This window comes from Colletotrichum godetiae (genome assembly GCF_030913485.1).
Source record: "Colletotrichum godetiae strain CBS 193.32 chromosome Unknown BDP55scaffold_3, whole genome shotgun sequence".
NCBI classification, from domain to species: Eukaryota; Fungi; Ascomycota; class Sordariomycetes; order Glomerellales; family Glomerellaceae; genus Colletotrichum; species Colletotrichum godetiae.
Window position 1 is genome coordinate 498,758 of NW_026851251.1, and position 14,104 is coordinate 512,861.

The window sequence follows — 14,104 nt, forward strand, 5'->3', positions numbered from 1 at the left end:
CGAGCTGAAGACGGAAACGTCCCGTCTTTGGACTCCGAGGTGCGTTGTGGGCGGACTTCCGTCGGTGATCAAGCGTGCTCGACTTCGCCGCTTGTAGGCAGATCTGTTGACCGCATGCAGGCAGACAGAATAAAGATAGATAGGAAATGGAAAATGGAGCGCAAGTCGGGCTGAAGTAGCTGTGGTGGCTAACATGGGATATGCGCTCCTTCTTGCATGGACGAACCAAACATATTTGGGAAGTAGCTCCTTCCTTCTAATGGTTCCATTCTGCACGTCCTTCCTCACACTCTATCTGTCAGTCGTCTGTTTCGCTCCTTCATTCCTGCTGAAAACCAAAAATTATTGATACCAACAACGACGATAGAGATGGAAGGTGGGCTAGAGCTCTGCCGGGCCGCCGGCAGAGATGTGTTGAGCTTGGCGGAGATGGGAAATGGGGGCCGCTTCCGTGGCGCATTGAATGTGGCGAGCTGAGGCGGTGACGGCCCTCAAATGGGTGGGACCGACAATGCCGTGTCCGTACTGTGCCTTCTCGCGGCATTCTCGCACAGTCACCCCGCCATCACGTGACTCAACAATGCGTTTGGCGGGGCAGCTTCCGGAAGTGGCACCCAGGTGGGAGATACGTAAGGCGGTAAGGTAGGGTACCTACCTGAAGCAAGGTAATGGCTATAAAGGCGGTGATGGGAATACCCGGCGGATCGTGTGGACTCGTTGAGCTCTCTCTCGAGTGGATTAGCTACCTCGGGTACGGAATACTGCGTACAGGTAGATAGATAGATGGGGGGGGGACTCAATTCATCAGACAAGGCTGGGAATCAGAAGCTGGGTTAGAATGTTCGGATAAGGTACAGCAACTCTTTGGCAGTCCCTTACTGTGTAGCTGCATGACATTGCTGGACGTTTCCTGAACAAAGCACCTTACAGTTGCCGGGGGGTGGAAGCAACGAGAAACGGAGGTATTCGCCTACGATGCCCGCGATGCTGAAGAAAGTACCCCGCACCGCTACTTTGGCACAAGCAATGACCTCTCAGCAGGTAGCGTGATACCCCGCCCGGCCCGCTGGACCTAAAAATTGGTTTGCTAAGGTAATGGAGGTATTCCTCGGAGCAGAGAGGGGCAAACGTCAGGCAGGAAAGAGGAACAAGAAACATCAACAGTCACAAACCGAAATTCCTCCCCTCCATATCCCACACCGCGTCAAAGCTTGAGCTTTTTGCACACCCCCTTTCGAACACAGAGAAGCTTCTTGTCTCTTTTTTTGTTATTTGCACCAGCGAGCACTAGTCTCTTATTTCCTCCCGTCTTCCTTCCTTCATCATGTCGTGGCAAGGTAAGCTCACTTCGCAATCTCCCACCCCCACGAGGGGCCGATGCGGGTGTTGGCAGCTCTCAGGAGGGAGACAGTGAGGGAGAGGGAGAAGCCAACCCCGAAGGAACCCCCACCTCGAGAATCATCAGAATGAGCTAACGACCTCTCTCTACAGCTTACGTTGACACCAGGTAGCTTTGCACCAGCATTTTGTTCACGGCTTTCGCATCGCGAGGATCGTTGAGCTATACAATGGACCAGGAAAGACTGACGTGGGATCTGTAGCTTGGTCGGCACCGGCCACATTGACAAGGCCGCCATCATCAGCATTGCCGGTGACAGCACGTGGGCATCGAGCGCCGGTTTCACCGTATGTTATCCCGCCTTCAATCGCCAAACCAACGACCCCCCTTTGCTACCTGTACTATTACTAACAATCTTTCTTGCGCAATGCAGCTCTCCGCCACGGAGATGAAGGTCGTTGCCGACATCGTTACCGGGAAGTCGGACGTCAAGGACAAGGCCTTTGCCGACGGTCTGTTCATTGGCGGCGAGAGATACGTCATGGCCCGTGCCGAGGAGGGTGCCATTTACGCGCGAAAGGTTTGGGCGCACCACACACCGAAAGCACAAAAGCATGGCATCATCCGCAGAAGGGCTGACTTGAATCGTTTGAACAGGGCAAGGAGGGCATCGCCGTAGCCAAGTCGACCCAGGCCATCCTTCTCGGCCACCACGGCGAGAACGCGCAGGCCGGCAGCGCTACCCTGGCAGTGGAGAAGCTGGCAGACTACCTCGTCAGTGTGAGCTACTAGAATACCAGCCCCGGGGAGAAGAGATGATGGCGTGAGGCGGGGCGCGCGGGGGGGTTTTTGCAGCTCTAGGAAATAAACCCCTGGAGTTACTGTGTGCGAGGCAGGCTGGGCATCTCGCTCCCGCGTACACACGAGGATGTTGACAATACGAATCGACGAACACTAGATTAGCAAGAGTTTACCAATGGCGGAATCTTTGCTTAGCCGCGGCCAACCCTGTGTGTCACTGATGCGTGTTTATGTTCTCCTTGTGCCAGATAATTATGAAGTGTCTCCCCATTCATTCATTATCCCTGAGCGAGTCCGTCGTCTCTAGTCCAAGGTCTCGCCTTGTCCCATGAACCGAAAAGCAAATTCGCGTGTAATTACAAGTCTTATCAAATCATAGGTCAGGACCCGACCTGCACCGTAATGGTATACAATCCGTCTATACGCTTAATTCCCTCCCGTCCAAAAGAGCATCGTCATTCCAGTGGCCCCCGAAATCATTGATACGTTGATACATCACCCGCCTTCCGATGGAACTTACACGGGCAACTCGGCGTTCCGGCGACCAACGCCAGACCGATCGACCGCGGTCCCGATATACGGCCCAATGACGGGGATATTCCGCGCAAAGGCGGCAATCGTGCCGAGGAAGTCGCCAAAGAGGACCATGATGCCGTACAGCTCGACGCAGAAGCCGATCAGGGGCCAGCGTAGCAGGATGAGCGCGAGTCCGCCAAAGAAGGCGGCCGTGCCCTTTGCCTTTTGTTTCCGCGCGAAGAAGAGGAGCGTCTTTTGGGGTCCGATGATGATTGTAAGGCCGATGAGGAAGAGGATCTATTTTTTGGGAGGTTGGCTGGTCAGCTTTTTTTTTTCTCTCTCTTCGTAGGTTGCATAGGATGTGGTCAGGGAGAATGAAGACAGGGTGGAGGGGCATCGTACGTTTCCCATGGCCAGCCTGAGAAAGGATTTATGTTAGCGCTTGTCGTGAATTCCAAGTGGAAGAGCTCAAGTCCTCAAGGAAGACGACTTACATTGCTCGGTCAAAGAACATCATGACTCCGCCGATGAGGAAGAAACCTCCTGTCGGAAGCGCAGAGAAGTTAGCTCCTGTGAATCTCCCTTTCTGCGTGTGCTACTCGATGCGCCAGAGCGTTGCTGGCGATGGCGCAAAACGTACCTCCGGAGCAAAATATTACTCCAATTTCTGTGAACAAAAGGTCAGCTATAGTCCTTGACACGGCATGTAGAAGCTGCGCAAAATCGGTGCGGTGTTGCCCATACGGCTGGGCGTAAAGAGACGTACTTTGAGAATCGGACATCCACATTGACGCCATCTTGGGTATATGCTCCTAGCTTCGTTCGAGCTCGAGGTCGAGGGATGTGTGTATGTGTACGGGAGTGGTCGGATAAGAGGAGAGCTTCAATTCGGTCGTTCGAGGGGTGCTCGTTGTACGTAGCTGTAGGATGAGAAGAATCCGAAGAGGGCGTTGCAATCGCGTAAAGAGGATGAGAGATACGCGAGAGAGGATTGGCGTATAGTTGGACTGAGATGCCGTAATATTCTTTGATTAAACAAAGAACAGATCACCAGGGGGAAAGGTGCCGGCCGCTGGCACGCGAGCAGGGGTCTTTGCTGCAGTTCTTGGTGCTTGGCCGCGCCGTCACAGAACGAACCTAACTCTTGGGGGTTTGGGGGTGTGTGCCACGGGTGCGCGGTGCATCGAAAAGCTACTAAGATTATGTGGGCCCATTTCTGAAGGTCAGCCAATTGTGTCGTGTCTTCAATTTTCCCACGATGGATTTAACCCGCGCTGCAGTTGGAAAAAAATCCATCATGCTCCTTCAACATCAACCCAGTGTTGAACGCGCCCCTGAAGAACTCGACGACACGCGCATCAGGAACGGCCGGCTGGCGAGGTTACCCATGGTGCACTTGGAAACACTTTTATGCGTTTCCTAGTCAATAAATTCGTTGACACTTGTCGCAACTAGTTTCTCTACGGATCACTCTTCTCTACGTTTTCCACTAGTTGGGCAACTATTGCTATCCAGCAAATCGCTGGACCTCGCGATGGAGTACAGCAATATCGCGGCGATGCTCTGTTGACACAGAAAAGGGCATCCAGACCATCAGCTCCAGTACAGCTGACATATGAGCGAGATCGCCCTTGCGACCGTACTCAAGCAAGTCTGATGCTCTTCAACCCAACGGTAAGCAAAACACAACTGCATAGCAGTTCCGCCGCGGCGGCTGTAGCTTCAAGTTATAGCAACTGAGTTTCGTTTCCCATACGTTCTCGGTAATCTGTCGATTCACAGGCGAAGAACAACAGTTTATCACGATTAAGCCGGAGTGTCATCTAACACCCTATGCTGAAAGGCGCAGGGCTGCATAGTTGAGATTTGACTTTGTTGGTCGCACATTCATAGATTTCCCAAACCTGATAGCTCATTCGTATGATATATACTCATCGTCTTGATTGAAAAAGACTTATTCCGCTTGAAACCCCCAGTGACTCCGAAACTTGGTTTATGACCACAGTCTTGACCTCCAGTAACGCCCGAACCGTGAAAAGTGACACCATCATGTCTCCTGCCTCCTGCTGCCGCCGCCGTTGTCTGGCTAGTCCATAAGATGCAAAGCTGTAGACACTCCTTATTTGAGAACAGTATGTGCACCACGTGCCTCGAGGTACTGCTCAGCCGCGCCCTGCGGCAGAGTCCGAATGAGCCCGAACACCTCCTTGTCGTGATATCTCAACCGCGTCTTGGGATCAATGTACGGCGCCGGCAACCCCGTGATATCGCAATACCGCTTCGTGTGCGCCAGCGACGGCGCCGACTCGACGTTGGTGTACGTGACGCTCGGCCCCGAACCACCGGCGGCACCGTTGGGACGCAGGCTCTTCTCGAGCACGAGCTTCGAGAGACTACGCGAGGCCTGCGCGAGGTTCGGGTTGCTGTTGTTGCCGTTGCTGGCACTGCCGGCCGCGGGCGTCGAGGCGCCGCTCGTGGACAGGCCGTCGTCGCCTTGCTTCCCGGCTGGCGTGGCCGCGGCGCTGACTTCCTCTTGTTGCGGGGTCGCCAGGGCCGAGGCCTCGCGGCGGGAGGCGTCGCCGAGGATTGTCTTGATGTTCTTGTTGCGGCGCTGGTTGGGTTTCCAGGAGGGGTTGCGGAAGCTCTTGTGGATGGAGTGGATGTCGAGCTCGTCGAGGAGGGCTTGGTGGGCTATCTGCGCCTCTGTTGCTTCTTTCGGGGCCGCCATTTCGTTTGTGATATAAGATTGTGCGGTTTCGGATGTTTGAGCTGCGATCTCGAGGCTTTGCTGTATGAATTGGAGGTGAATGGCCGGTTGCGCAACACGAGGCAAGCAGTGACCGGGTAGCTTATTCTGCCGGTGCTCACCGCTATGGTAGGGGCTCGGTGAACTCGGTGAGTGATGCCCAGAGCATTGTCTGAGTTAAGTCATCTGCGATTGTGGTGGGGTCCTTTTGACCGAGTAAACAAACACATCACAACCACAAATACCTGCCCGTCAAAATGGTATGGTTCTGGACAAGGTCGCTCCCAATTCGGTATGAAATATGTTCTGATGAAACAAACAGGAGAGCCCTCATGAGCACCAACAGAACCTGCTGCTTTCTCGCATCATAACCAATGTTGTATGTTGCTCTCATCAATGACCCCCTCTTGGTTATCGACTTATACAGTCTCAGGAGAAACTCAACGAGGCCGTCATGGTCATGAACAGGTCACTGCAGGTAAGCTACTCATTTTTATTACATGTCATTTCGCCTTGCCTAATGCAGGATTTCAGGAGATCAATATTGAGAACATGAACGTTGAACTCGTCGCTCAAATGTTCAAGAACTACCAGTCCAATGTCTTGTTCCATCTCGAGGGTAAGTTCTGTCACGATGCATGATGAATCAATGCTAATTCTGAGCCAGCTACGGACAACCTGAAGCCGCCTGCTTAAGGATTGCAGAACCCGTGATTACGCGTTGGGAGCATGGATGAGGAATGAGACAAGATTGATGACATTTCCAGGCGCAATTCACAAGTCTTAGAGCAGATACCCCTTGAGAAGCCAATTCTGAAGAGTAACTTCAGAATCCTGAATAAACAGTATTTTTTGCAGTATCTTCCATTTTCCAAAGGCCATGGAAACTTTGAGGTTGGCAGATCTTGCAAGTGAATTTGAATGTTGTCAGACGGTGCACATCGCTTCCCAAGATCCTCGTACCTTCGCTGCGCTAAGATCGCGTAGCTGCGCTGCAACCTGAGCAGCACAAGCCGGGCAGGGTCCACTGAAATTTACAGCCTCGCAGCCTCGCAACAACGGCGCATCGCAGCTTCATCAACCGTAATCAAGTAGACGCATTGAACGCGACGCACGTGACGTAGACGCATCTTACCTTGACAATCCTCCCCGTCGAAGACGTCGCCAGCTGTACAGCTTCAAAATACATCAACCACTGCCCGTAAATCCCCAGCATGGTCCGTCGCACTGCGACACCTTAGACCTTTCCTCCAACACACGAACATTGCGATGGCGCCCTCAGCAACGGGCGAGCTCCCCCCTCTGCCAGGACCTCCCGAGAGGACGTACCCGCCCGCCAAGATCTTCCAGGTCAAGGAAGCCAAGTTCGAGAAGCCGATTCCGGTGCAGCAGGATGGACGGGAGAAGGCACTAGCGCAGTCTTCCCGAGGCGCGGCCATCGTAATCGACAATGGTAAGCTCGCAAGGTCTCCGAGAGACGCACATAGCGAAGGCAGCTTATCTGACTGACCGTCAATAGGATCTTCGACTGTCCGCGCAGGATGGTCGTTTGAAGAGAAACCGAGGCTCAACATCCCACCGATCATGGCCAAATACCGCGACCGAAAAGCCGGAAAGACGTATTCATTTGCGGGCAGCGACTGCTACGCTGACACGACAGCTAGGAGTCACACACGATATGCGCACGAACAAGGGACGGGAATTGTCAGCAACTGGGATGTCATGGAGCACGTTCTCGACTACATCTTTCTGAAGCTCGGCTTGAACGGAGACGATTCATCCATCGACATGCCCATTATCATGACGGAGGCGGTTGCCAACTTGCCCTACTCACGGAAATGTAAGCTGGCTTCTCGCGGCATGTAAAGACCAACAGTTAACGTATCCAAAGCTATGACAGAAATTGTCTTCGAATGCTACGGCGCACCCTCCCTAGCGTACGGTATCGACTCGCTGTTCTCCTACACACACAACAAGGGAAATACAGGCATTGTGGTCTCGTCATCCTACACCTCTACACACGTTATACCCGTTTACAATCACAAGGCCCTGCTGAGCCAAGCTACAAGATTGAACTGGGGAGGATGGCATGCGGCAGAGTACCTGCTGAAGCTGATTCGGCTGAAGTACCCTGCTTTCAACGGGAAGCTCAACGTATCTCAGGCCGAGCACATGCTGCGCGACCATGCTTATGTCTCAAAAGACTACAATACCGAGGTGGGAGGCTACTTGGACTGGACCGGCCTAGAGGACCGGGACATTGTCATCCAGTACCCCTTCACGGAGGAAGTCATTGTGCAAAAGACGGAGGAGGAGTTGGCTCGCATTGCCGAGCGGAAGAAGGAGAGCGGCCGGCGGTTACAGGAACAAGCTGCGAAGATGCGCCTTGAAAAGCTTATGCGCAAGGAGAACGAGCTAGAACAGTACAAAAAGCTCCAGATCAAGCTGGAGCAGCAGACCAACAAGAAGGAGGTCAGGCGGCTGCTCGATAGCAACGACCTCAAGGACGAAGCGGCGCTCGAGAGAGCCATCGCCACCCTCGAGAAGGCTGTCAAGAAGGCTCGTACAAAGGATGTTGGCGGCGACCCCGCAGAGGAGCAACAAGAGCCAGTATTCGACCTGCTCGATGTACCGGACGAGGAGCTCGACGACGCGGGCATCAAGGCCAAGCGCCAGCAAAAGCTCATGAAATCCAACCACGACGCGCGCGCGCGCGCCAAGGCCGAAAAGGAGGCTGAAAAGGCCCGCGTCGAGGAGGAGAAGCGGCTGGACGTGGAGCGCCGTGAGAACGACCTCGACGGCTGGCTCGAGGAGAGGCGTCAGGCGCGCGAGGTGACGCTGCAAAAGATGAAGGAGCGCGAGCGCCTCAAGCAGGACCTGGGCAACCGCAAGTCGCTCGCCTCGCAGATCCGCATGAAGAGCATCGCCAATCTTGCGTCCGACAACCCGGTCAAGAAGAGACGCCGCGGCGGCGACGACGACAACTTTGGACAAAATGACGACGACTGGGGCGTGTACCGCCAAATCACCGTCGGCGACAACAGCGACGACGAGCAGGAGGAGGAAAACCTCGAGGCGAACCTCAAGACGTACGAGGAGGACCTCTTGCGCTACGACCCGGACTTTGGCTACGAGGATACGCACGAGGCCAAGACGGATTGGTCGACCTCGATGCTCCATGCCTTTGCGCGTGGCCCGCGGCCCTTTGACGCCGGCTCTCAGGCCGAGCTGAACCAGATCCACCTCAACGTCGAGCGCATCCGCGTGCCCGAGGTCGTCTTCCAACCGTCCATTGCCGGCGTCGACCAAGGGGGTCTTATCGAGATTGTCGGCGACATCCTCAACCAGCGCCTGGGCGGCGTGCCGAACCGCGACGATTTCTTAAAGGACGTCTTCCTCACGGGCGGCAACACGCTGTTCCAGGGCTTCGACGAGCGTCTCCGCGAGGGGTTGAGGCCTCTTCTCCCCGCCGGCGCGCCGCTTGCCATTCGCCGCGCCGAGGACGCCCTCCTTGACGCGTGGAAGGGTGCTGCCGGGTGGGCTGGGTCGGATGCTTGGAAGGCTGCTACGATTACGCGGGAGGAGTATCAGGAGAAGGGCTCCGAGTATCTCAAGGTGAGTCTCACTTAAACCCATCCCCCCATTTTCGAAACTAGAAAGACAGGCTAACATTTTTTGATCATAGGAACACGACCTTGGCAATACTTCATATGTATAATTAGTTACAAAAGGAGAAAGAGAGATCGAGAGGGGCGCTTTGCAGCAAGTGGCGAGGTTTTATGGCTAGGGAACGGGACGTCTTAAAGAGGAAGGGGAAATGGGAGAATTCAAATGCTGGGCTTTATTTCAATCAACTTATGTTACTTTCAACACGTCTTCTTACTCGTCTGCCACCAGTTTAATTGATGAAAAGAGAAAAAGCCGAGTTTTGCTATCCCTTCATGATCTCACCATGTTCGAGCCTTGGTCATACGTCTCTGACACGTCGCATCGTATGAGGGGAGGCAGAAGACAACAGTTCATTAGGAGGCCATGCAAAAAAAGGATTTCTGCGGAAGCTATCTGCAATGAAACTTTCCAACGATGCCTAGGTCACCCTCGGCTTCGTGGTAATGAAACGAAACATTGTCCGAGGTGATCTCGATGTACGTCGCGTAAAGGCCCGAGTGGTATAAATGACAGTAAATACTCAAGACGAAGCCGGAGCTTCGCCTCGAGGTTCGTATCAAGTTCCTTCAGGTCCCCGATTTCCTCCCTCCTTGACACTCTTCGCCTCTCGTGTCAATGTTACAATTACGAAATCCCTACTTTCGTCTCTCTTTTGAAGAACATCAAACCCGAGGGCATTGCAAACAAAAACACCCACAACGGGTGGATAGAAGCCATGCCGGTAACGCCAGTCCACTAGTAATATCTTGACAAACCATTGTACCGCAACGCCAGCGACGTGAAAACCATGATTCAAATGCGACACGTCCTCGTTTTCTTGACGCGCTCACATGGACGCAGTCGGTGCCGGAAGGCCATCCGGCAGCGATGGGTCAATGGGTCCATCAGCCTCACGTTGCGGCTCCTCCTTCGTTGCCCCCTCGGGCCTTGTGAACTGATCCCTCTGCGCAAGTTGCTCCTGGGCCTGCAAGCCGGCCACTGCCTGCGCAACGGCCTCGAGAGGACCAGCACCCGCATTGCTAGGCGGGGCTTCGGGGGCACTTGTCGGGACCGAAGGTGGCGGGAGTGCCGGTTGCTGTAGGTTGACATTGGGCGGCGGCTGCGGGATCTCGCTCTGAAGATCAAGCAAGCGTGACTGGAGGTGAATCACGTACTCGCGCAACGCGTAGTTCTCTGACTGCATCGTCTTGTACTGTCCCTCCATTTCCATATAGTCTCTAACTTGTTGCTCAAGCTTCTTGATGTATCCCTCCTTTCGCTGGCGGAAAGCTCTCTGTGGCGCATCCAAGTTAGCTTAAGCTCATCATCAGGTCATATTAGAGATTTTGGAGTGGGCGCGCTGGATGCAGTTGGCACTGTCGCAGTGATTGGTCGGCGAGCCAGCAATAGTCTCCCATGTATCAAGAGCGCTGCGACAGTCGTCTGCGACATGCGCAATGCATATCACGCGCCATTGATCCAGCGCTTTCATTTTCGATTGTGATTATCGTACCTGGGCAGCTCGGTTTTGCGCGGCGCGCTTGGATTGTGACAGTTCGCGCTTAGCCTTGCGACCCTCCGCGCCGTCGTCCAAGTCCATTTCTGTGGGAGAATGAACGGGAGGTGCGGTAGAAGGACCGGCAGTCGTCACGGGAGGCGCGATTTGCTGCTGCGGTTGAACTGGTACACCGGCAGGCATCATGTTGACGGCTGGAGCGTGCGTGATTCGAGCTCGGAGATCAGGGTGGATATGCGCTTCCGGGTCGGCTTGGTTATTAACGATCGGCGGCAAGACGTCAGTGGGCGAGGTCGAGCCGTTACTATAGCCATGTGCCGGCGGCGGTGGTGACGCGGTCAAAGGGTTGGGAACTTGAGGGCGAGCTCCGCGAGCTGGGCCGGTCGCGTTGTCTGTCGAGCCGGGCGCGGTGTGCTTGCTTAGTAGCTCAAGCTGCGCGCGCAAGTGGGCGTCTATGGACAGCACATATCATGTCAGCAAGCAGTGTCCAAGTTCGGTATAAAATCAAGACTTGTCATCAAAGACCAGTGAGATTCAGGGACCGTTTTGGCTTGAAAAGGTAAGATAAATCGAAGTCTAAAAGAGCTTCTTGAAGTTCGACGTTGTCGCCGGAGCAGCAGGGGTATATGGGAGTGGAAAATGCGCCGTCAGACGATGAGGGAAGATTTGAGAGTGGTCCATTCGACAGCCGCATAAGCCGACTTTCTGTCTTTGATTCGATCTGCCTCTGTTTCAAGCTTCTGTTCATACAGAAACGAATGAGAGCAATCTTGTATCTCGGACGGCTGGTAGCCTGCAGTAGCCGCTGGTGGACAGGAAGCTGATGGGGGATTGGGGGGTGATTACATATCAACGCTGGTGAGAGGTAGCCCGGTCTCTCCTGGGATATAGCAGGTATTGATGATTGTAACGTAGTTTAAAGCGAGAAAAAAAGGTTCGTCTCACTCAAAGTACATGAGATCCGAGCCAAGTACAATGTACTGAGCAATGAATGAAAGATGAGGTAAGGCAAAAGGCTAGGGCAGCTGCCGGAGGGCGGGATTATGAAAGAGGCAGAAGAGGGAGAGAGGGCAATGGTCAGAGAGGAACGGTACGGGATCGACGGGGTTTAGCAGAGCGCTCGCTGGTCGGGCGAAACGGCAAGTTGGTGGGGTGTATAGGACTGGACATGAGGATAGGAACTGAGAAACAGAGAAATGAGAAACGAGAAAGGTGAGTAGTAGCTTACCTGTGTTAGTGGTGGTATTCGCAGAGGACGAGGGCGAAGCGCTCTGCATCTTCAAGCTCCGGTTCTGACTCAGCATGAAGGGAACGGAGGATTGATTACTACAGGCACCCGACAGGACTTATAAAGAGGGCCCGGATGATGAGACTGGATGAGACGGAGTACCGATGCGGCAGTTCAACGAATGTTTAGGTAATCGTCTGCGACCTTAGCGCGTCGTAGAGGAGGGGAAACCTGACGAGGGTGTGGGTAATTTGTACGCGGTAACGTAAGGTATTCCGTAGGTACCGTACCTGTTCCGGTGAGGTTAGGACCCAGAGTATGAGGTGAGGCGAAGGTAATGGGAGGTAAGAGAGGTCGGGTCGCGCAGCTTGGACCTCTTTTTTTTTTCCGTGTGTAATCCGCGGCAGAAGCATGCAATCTGCGTCGGGTCTGATCTGCTGCTTGGGATGGTGACTGGCGTGCCCCTTCCCCAGGTGTAGCCAGGTGTGGGAGAAGCTTTCCGAGAAGAGGTGGTTGGAGAGCACTGTTCGACGCGTTGAGTGTATCGAGTTGTCCTGTTTTTTCTTGTCTGCCAGTCTTTCGGTCCAAGGATCTGCAATGGAAAAAAAGGATCCAAGGTTTTCATCGAGTGGGAAGAGAGCAGAGACGAAAAAAACCGCGTGGCTGGGAATGAAGGATCTGTTGGTTGTTTGATTGATTGATTGGGAAAGAAAGAAGAGGGACGCGACGAGGAGGAATCTCGGTAGGGCGGAGGCAGGCAGGTGCAGGCAGCTCTCTGCTTCCAGGTTGTCGGGGGAAGGCAAGGTGCTTTGAGTGTGTACCTGCTTTGAGCTTGCCATGTACCTTTTCTAGGTACGTACCTGACCTCCCTCCTGCAATGGATGTCCTGCCCCGACCCGATGTGAGGTGCCTTGTGTACCGTCCAGCGGGATGAGGAAGGTGACTGGAAGCACTCCCCGGAGCCGACGGGGTCAGGTCAGGAAACCCCTTACCTTAGTCAACGCAGGAAGGTCCCATGCGAGCAGTCGGCTTTACGGTTTACCTCAAAAGATGAGGTAAGAAGGCAGGCAGAGCTTCTATGCTGCAGCTCTTGCCCGACGAAGAGACGAAAGACCTTCCTTCCCTTCGAGTCATAGGTAAGCAGGCTAGAGCTGTCTCTGTGCATGCCAATCTGCGCATACCTTATTGAAAGTGAATATACGGAGTAGGTACTCCGTACCTTACCTTGCCTTACCTTATGTGCTTATGTACCGGGCTTGGAGCTGAAAGTCCAAACTCTGAGCTGAAAGCATGCGTGCTCGCACCGCGACAGCACACTTACATCTGCGGTGTAGCCTTACTTTCTCCTTCGGCCGGCGCTGGCGAAGATGTTGTGTCAGGCAGCACGACTCTGCCACGTGATTCCAACCGGTTTGCCTCGCGGTACCTGCTCAGTAACTTTCAGATATACTGTCGGCCGCCCTGAGAATTTCATCCCTCCTGCCGTCCTCGCCATCCCTAACATCGTCTCTCTTCGTACTCCCATCCTACAAGAGTGAGGCAGTCCTACCCCCTAGTGTTCAGTGGGTAAATAGCACAAGAGACAGAGATGGGAGAAACAGGGGCAGAAGGAATAAGATTGTGGGAACACGCTGTAATCAGCTGTTCGGAGCTTGTTGTCAGCCGCGGACCAACGACAATTCATTCCCCAAAGGATTCATTGCATGTTCAAGTTGATGTCGTTCAACCTGAACAGTCAGCAAGTCGGGTTTGTCAGCATTCAGGGAATGGGACGTTCCGAGTTGCGACAATTCATCCACAAGACCACAGGGAGGAAAATTATATGCAGGCCAAATTGGCCTAACTGCGGTCTACATCATCCAACAAGTTTCTCCGCAGGAACTAACCCGACCGAAGAGCGACTTGTGATTGGAAGGGCGACGCGACGGACTTTACGAAATGGCCGATGACAGGTAGGGCGAGACGACTGGAAAAGTCGCCGGAGCCACTCGGCACCCTAGCAGGCCGCAGACAGCAGACCAGAACAATCGTGGAACAACTTTGCCTTTGCCGAATACCGTATTCCCGCAAGTTAGGTCATCTCTCGCGAGTTGGGCCGTGAGCCCAAGAGCAGAGGAAAGGTAAGCATCCACAAGTTCCATTGACAGTAAGATAATTAACCGACCCCTCTAACGAAAGTACCAGGCTTGAGTAGGAAATATCCCGCCCACCCCGTGGCTTACGCAGGGCATGGAAAGCTACCTGGATGGTACGGATGTTTACCTAAGGCAAGGCAACTCGTACAGTCGTATCCGTACGTACGGAGTACTT

General features: G+C 53.9%; 6 protein-coding genes across 6 annotated transcripts; 3 read left to right on the top strand and 3 right to left on the bottom strand.

Moving 5' to 3' along the window:
• The first annotated feature begins 1,117 nt into the window (after nt 1-1,117).
• BDP55DRAFT_644801 (profilin) lies at nt 1,118-2,368 on the top strand. The gene is made up of 5 exons (XM_060573595.1): nt 1,118-1,337; nt 1,492-1,507; nt 1,602-1,686; nt 1,773-1,919; nt 1,997-2,368. The coding sequence occupies exons 1-5, from the start codon at nt 1,325-1,327 to the stop codon at nt 2,129-2,131; spliced, it is 396 nt and encodes a 131-aa protein (XP_060435526.1). The 5' UTR covers nt 1,118-1,324; the 3' UTR covers nt 2,132-2,368.
• On the bottom strand, nt 2,369-3,798 carry BDP55DRAFT_644806 (Got1-like family protein). The gene is made up of 5 exons (XM_060573596.1): nt 3,423-3,798; nt 3,297-3,323; nt 3,151-3,199; nt 3,059-3,074; nt 2,369-2,953 (listed from the first exon to the last, which is right to left on the bottom strand). Exons 1-5 carry the CDS (start codon nt 3,451-3,453, stop codon nt 2,657-2,659), a joined length of 420 nt encoding a protein of 139 aa, XP_060435527.1. The 5' UTR covers nt 3,454-3,798; the 3' UTR covers nt 2,369-2,656.
• Nucleotides 3,799-4,528: 730 nt separating this feature from the next.
• Nucleotides 4,529-5,518, bottom strand: BDP55DRAFT_644808 (YL1 nuclear protein C-terminal domain-containing protein). Its single transcript, XM_060573597.1, has one exon. It carries the CDS (start codon nt 5,382-5,384, stop codon nt 4,776-4,778), a length of 609 nt encoding a protein of 202 aa, XP_060435528.1. The 5' UTR covers nt 5,385-5,518; the 3' UTR covers nt 4,529-4,775.
• A 55-nt stretch (nt 5,519-5,573) lies between these two features.
• Nucleotides 5,574-6,326, top strand: BDP55DRAFT_644809 (DASH complex subunit Dad4). Its single transcript, XM_060573598.1, has 5 exons — nt 5,574-5,662; nt 5,725-5,781; nt 5,836-5,880; nt 5,937-6,021; nt 6,070-6,326. Exons 1-5 carry the CDS (start codon nt 5,660-5,662, stop codon nt 6,096-6,098), a joined length of 219 nt encoding a protein of 72 aa, XP_060435529.1. The 5' UTR covers nt 5,574-5,659; the 3' UTR covers nt 6,099-6,326.
• Nucleotides 6,327-6,409: 83 nt separating this feature from the next.
• On the top strand, nt 6,410-9,349 carry BDP55DRAFT_207000 (uncharacterized protein). The gene is made up of 4 exons (XM_060565973.1): nt 6,410-6,855; nt 6,922-7,242; nt 7,294-9,017; nt 9,088-9,349. Exons 1-4 carry the CDS (start codon nt 6,672-6,674, stop codon nt 9,118-9,120), a joined length of 2,262 nt encoding a protein of 753 aa, XP_060435530.1. The 5' UTR covers nt 6,410-6,671; the 3' UTR covers nt 9,121-9,349.
• Nucleotides 9,350-9,897: 548 nt separating this feature from the next.
• On the bottom strand, nt 9,898-11,843 carry BDP55DRAFT_723418 (uncharacterized protein; the record flags this gene model as incomplete). The annotated part of the gene is made up of 3 exons (XM_060578748.1): nt 9,898-10,344; nt 10,564-11,018; nt 11,795-11,843. 3 exons carry the CDS (start codon nt 11,841-11,843, stop codon nt 9,898-9,900), a joined length of 951 nt encoding a protein of 316 aa, XP_060435531.1.
• Nucleotides 11,844-14,104: the final 2,261 nt, after the last annotated feature.

Excerpts from the sequence above, each read along its gene's own strand:
- BDP55DRAFT_644801 (XM_060573595.1), top strand. Across the intron at positions 1,687-1,772 it reads CATCGAGCGCCGGTTTCACC|CTCTCCGCCACGGAGATGAA; the intron begins GTATGTTATCCC and ends TGCGCAATGCAG. Across the intron at positions 1,920-1,996 it reads GTGCCATTTACGCGCGAAAG|GGCAAGGAGGGCATCGCCGT; the intron begins GTTTGGGCGCAC and ends TCGTTTGAACAG.
- BDP55DRAFT_644806 (XM_060573596.1), bottom strand. The coding sequence starts at position 3,453 with ATGGCGTCAATGTGGATGTCCGATTCTCAAA. Across the intron at positions 3,324-3,422 it reads GTGGATGTCCGATTCTCAAA|AAATTGGAGTAATATTTTGC; the intron begins GTACGTCTCTTT and ends TTTTGTTCACAG. Across the intron at positions 3,200-3,296 it reads AGTAATATTTTGCTCCGGAG|GAGGTTTCTTCCTCATCGGC; the intron begins GTACGTTTTGCG and ends CGCTTCCGACAG.
- BDP55DRAFT_644808 (XM_060573597.1), bottom strand. The coding sequence starts at position 5,384 with ATGGCGGCCCCGAAAGAAGCAACAGAGGCGCAGATAGCCCACCAAGCC.
- BDP55DRAFT_644809 (XM_060573598.1), top strand. Across the intron at positions 5,881-5,936 it reads TCATGAACAGGTCACTGCAG|GAGATCAATATTGAGAACAT; the intron begins GTAAGCTACTCA and ends GCAGGATTTCAG. Across the intron at positions 6,022-6,069 it reads TGTCTTGTTCCATCTCGAGG|CTACGGACAACCTGAAGCCG; the intron begins GTAAGTTCTGTC and ends ATTCTGAGCCAG.
- BDP55DRAFT_207000 (XM_060565973.1), top strand. The coding sequence starts at position 6,672 with ATGGCGCCCTCAGCAACGGGCGAGCTCCCCCCTCTGCCAGGACCTCCC. Across the intron at positions 6,856-6,921 it reads GGCCATCGTAATCGACAATG|GATCTTCGACTGTCCGCGCA; the intron begins GTAAGCTCGCAA and ends GACCGTCAATAG. Across the intron at positions 7,243-7,293 it reads CTTGCCCTACTCACGGAAAT|CTATGACAGAAATTGTCTTC; the intron begins GTAAGCTGGCTT and ends ACGTATCCAAAG.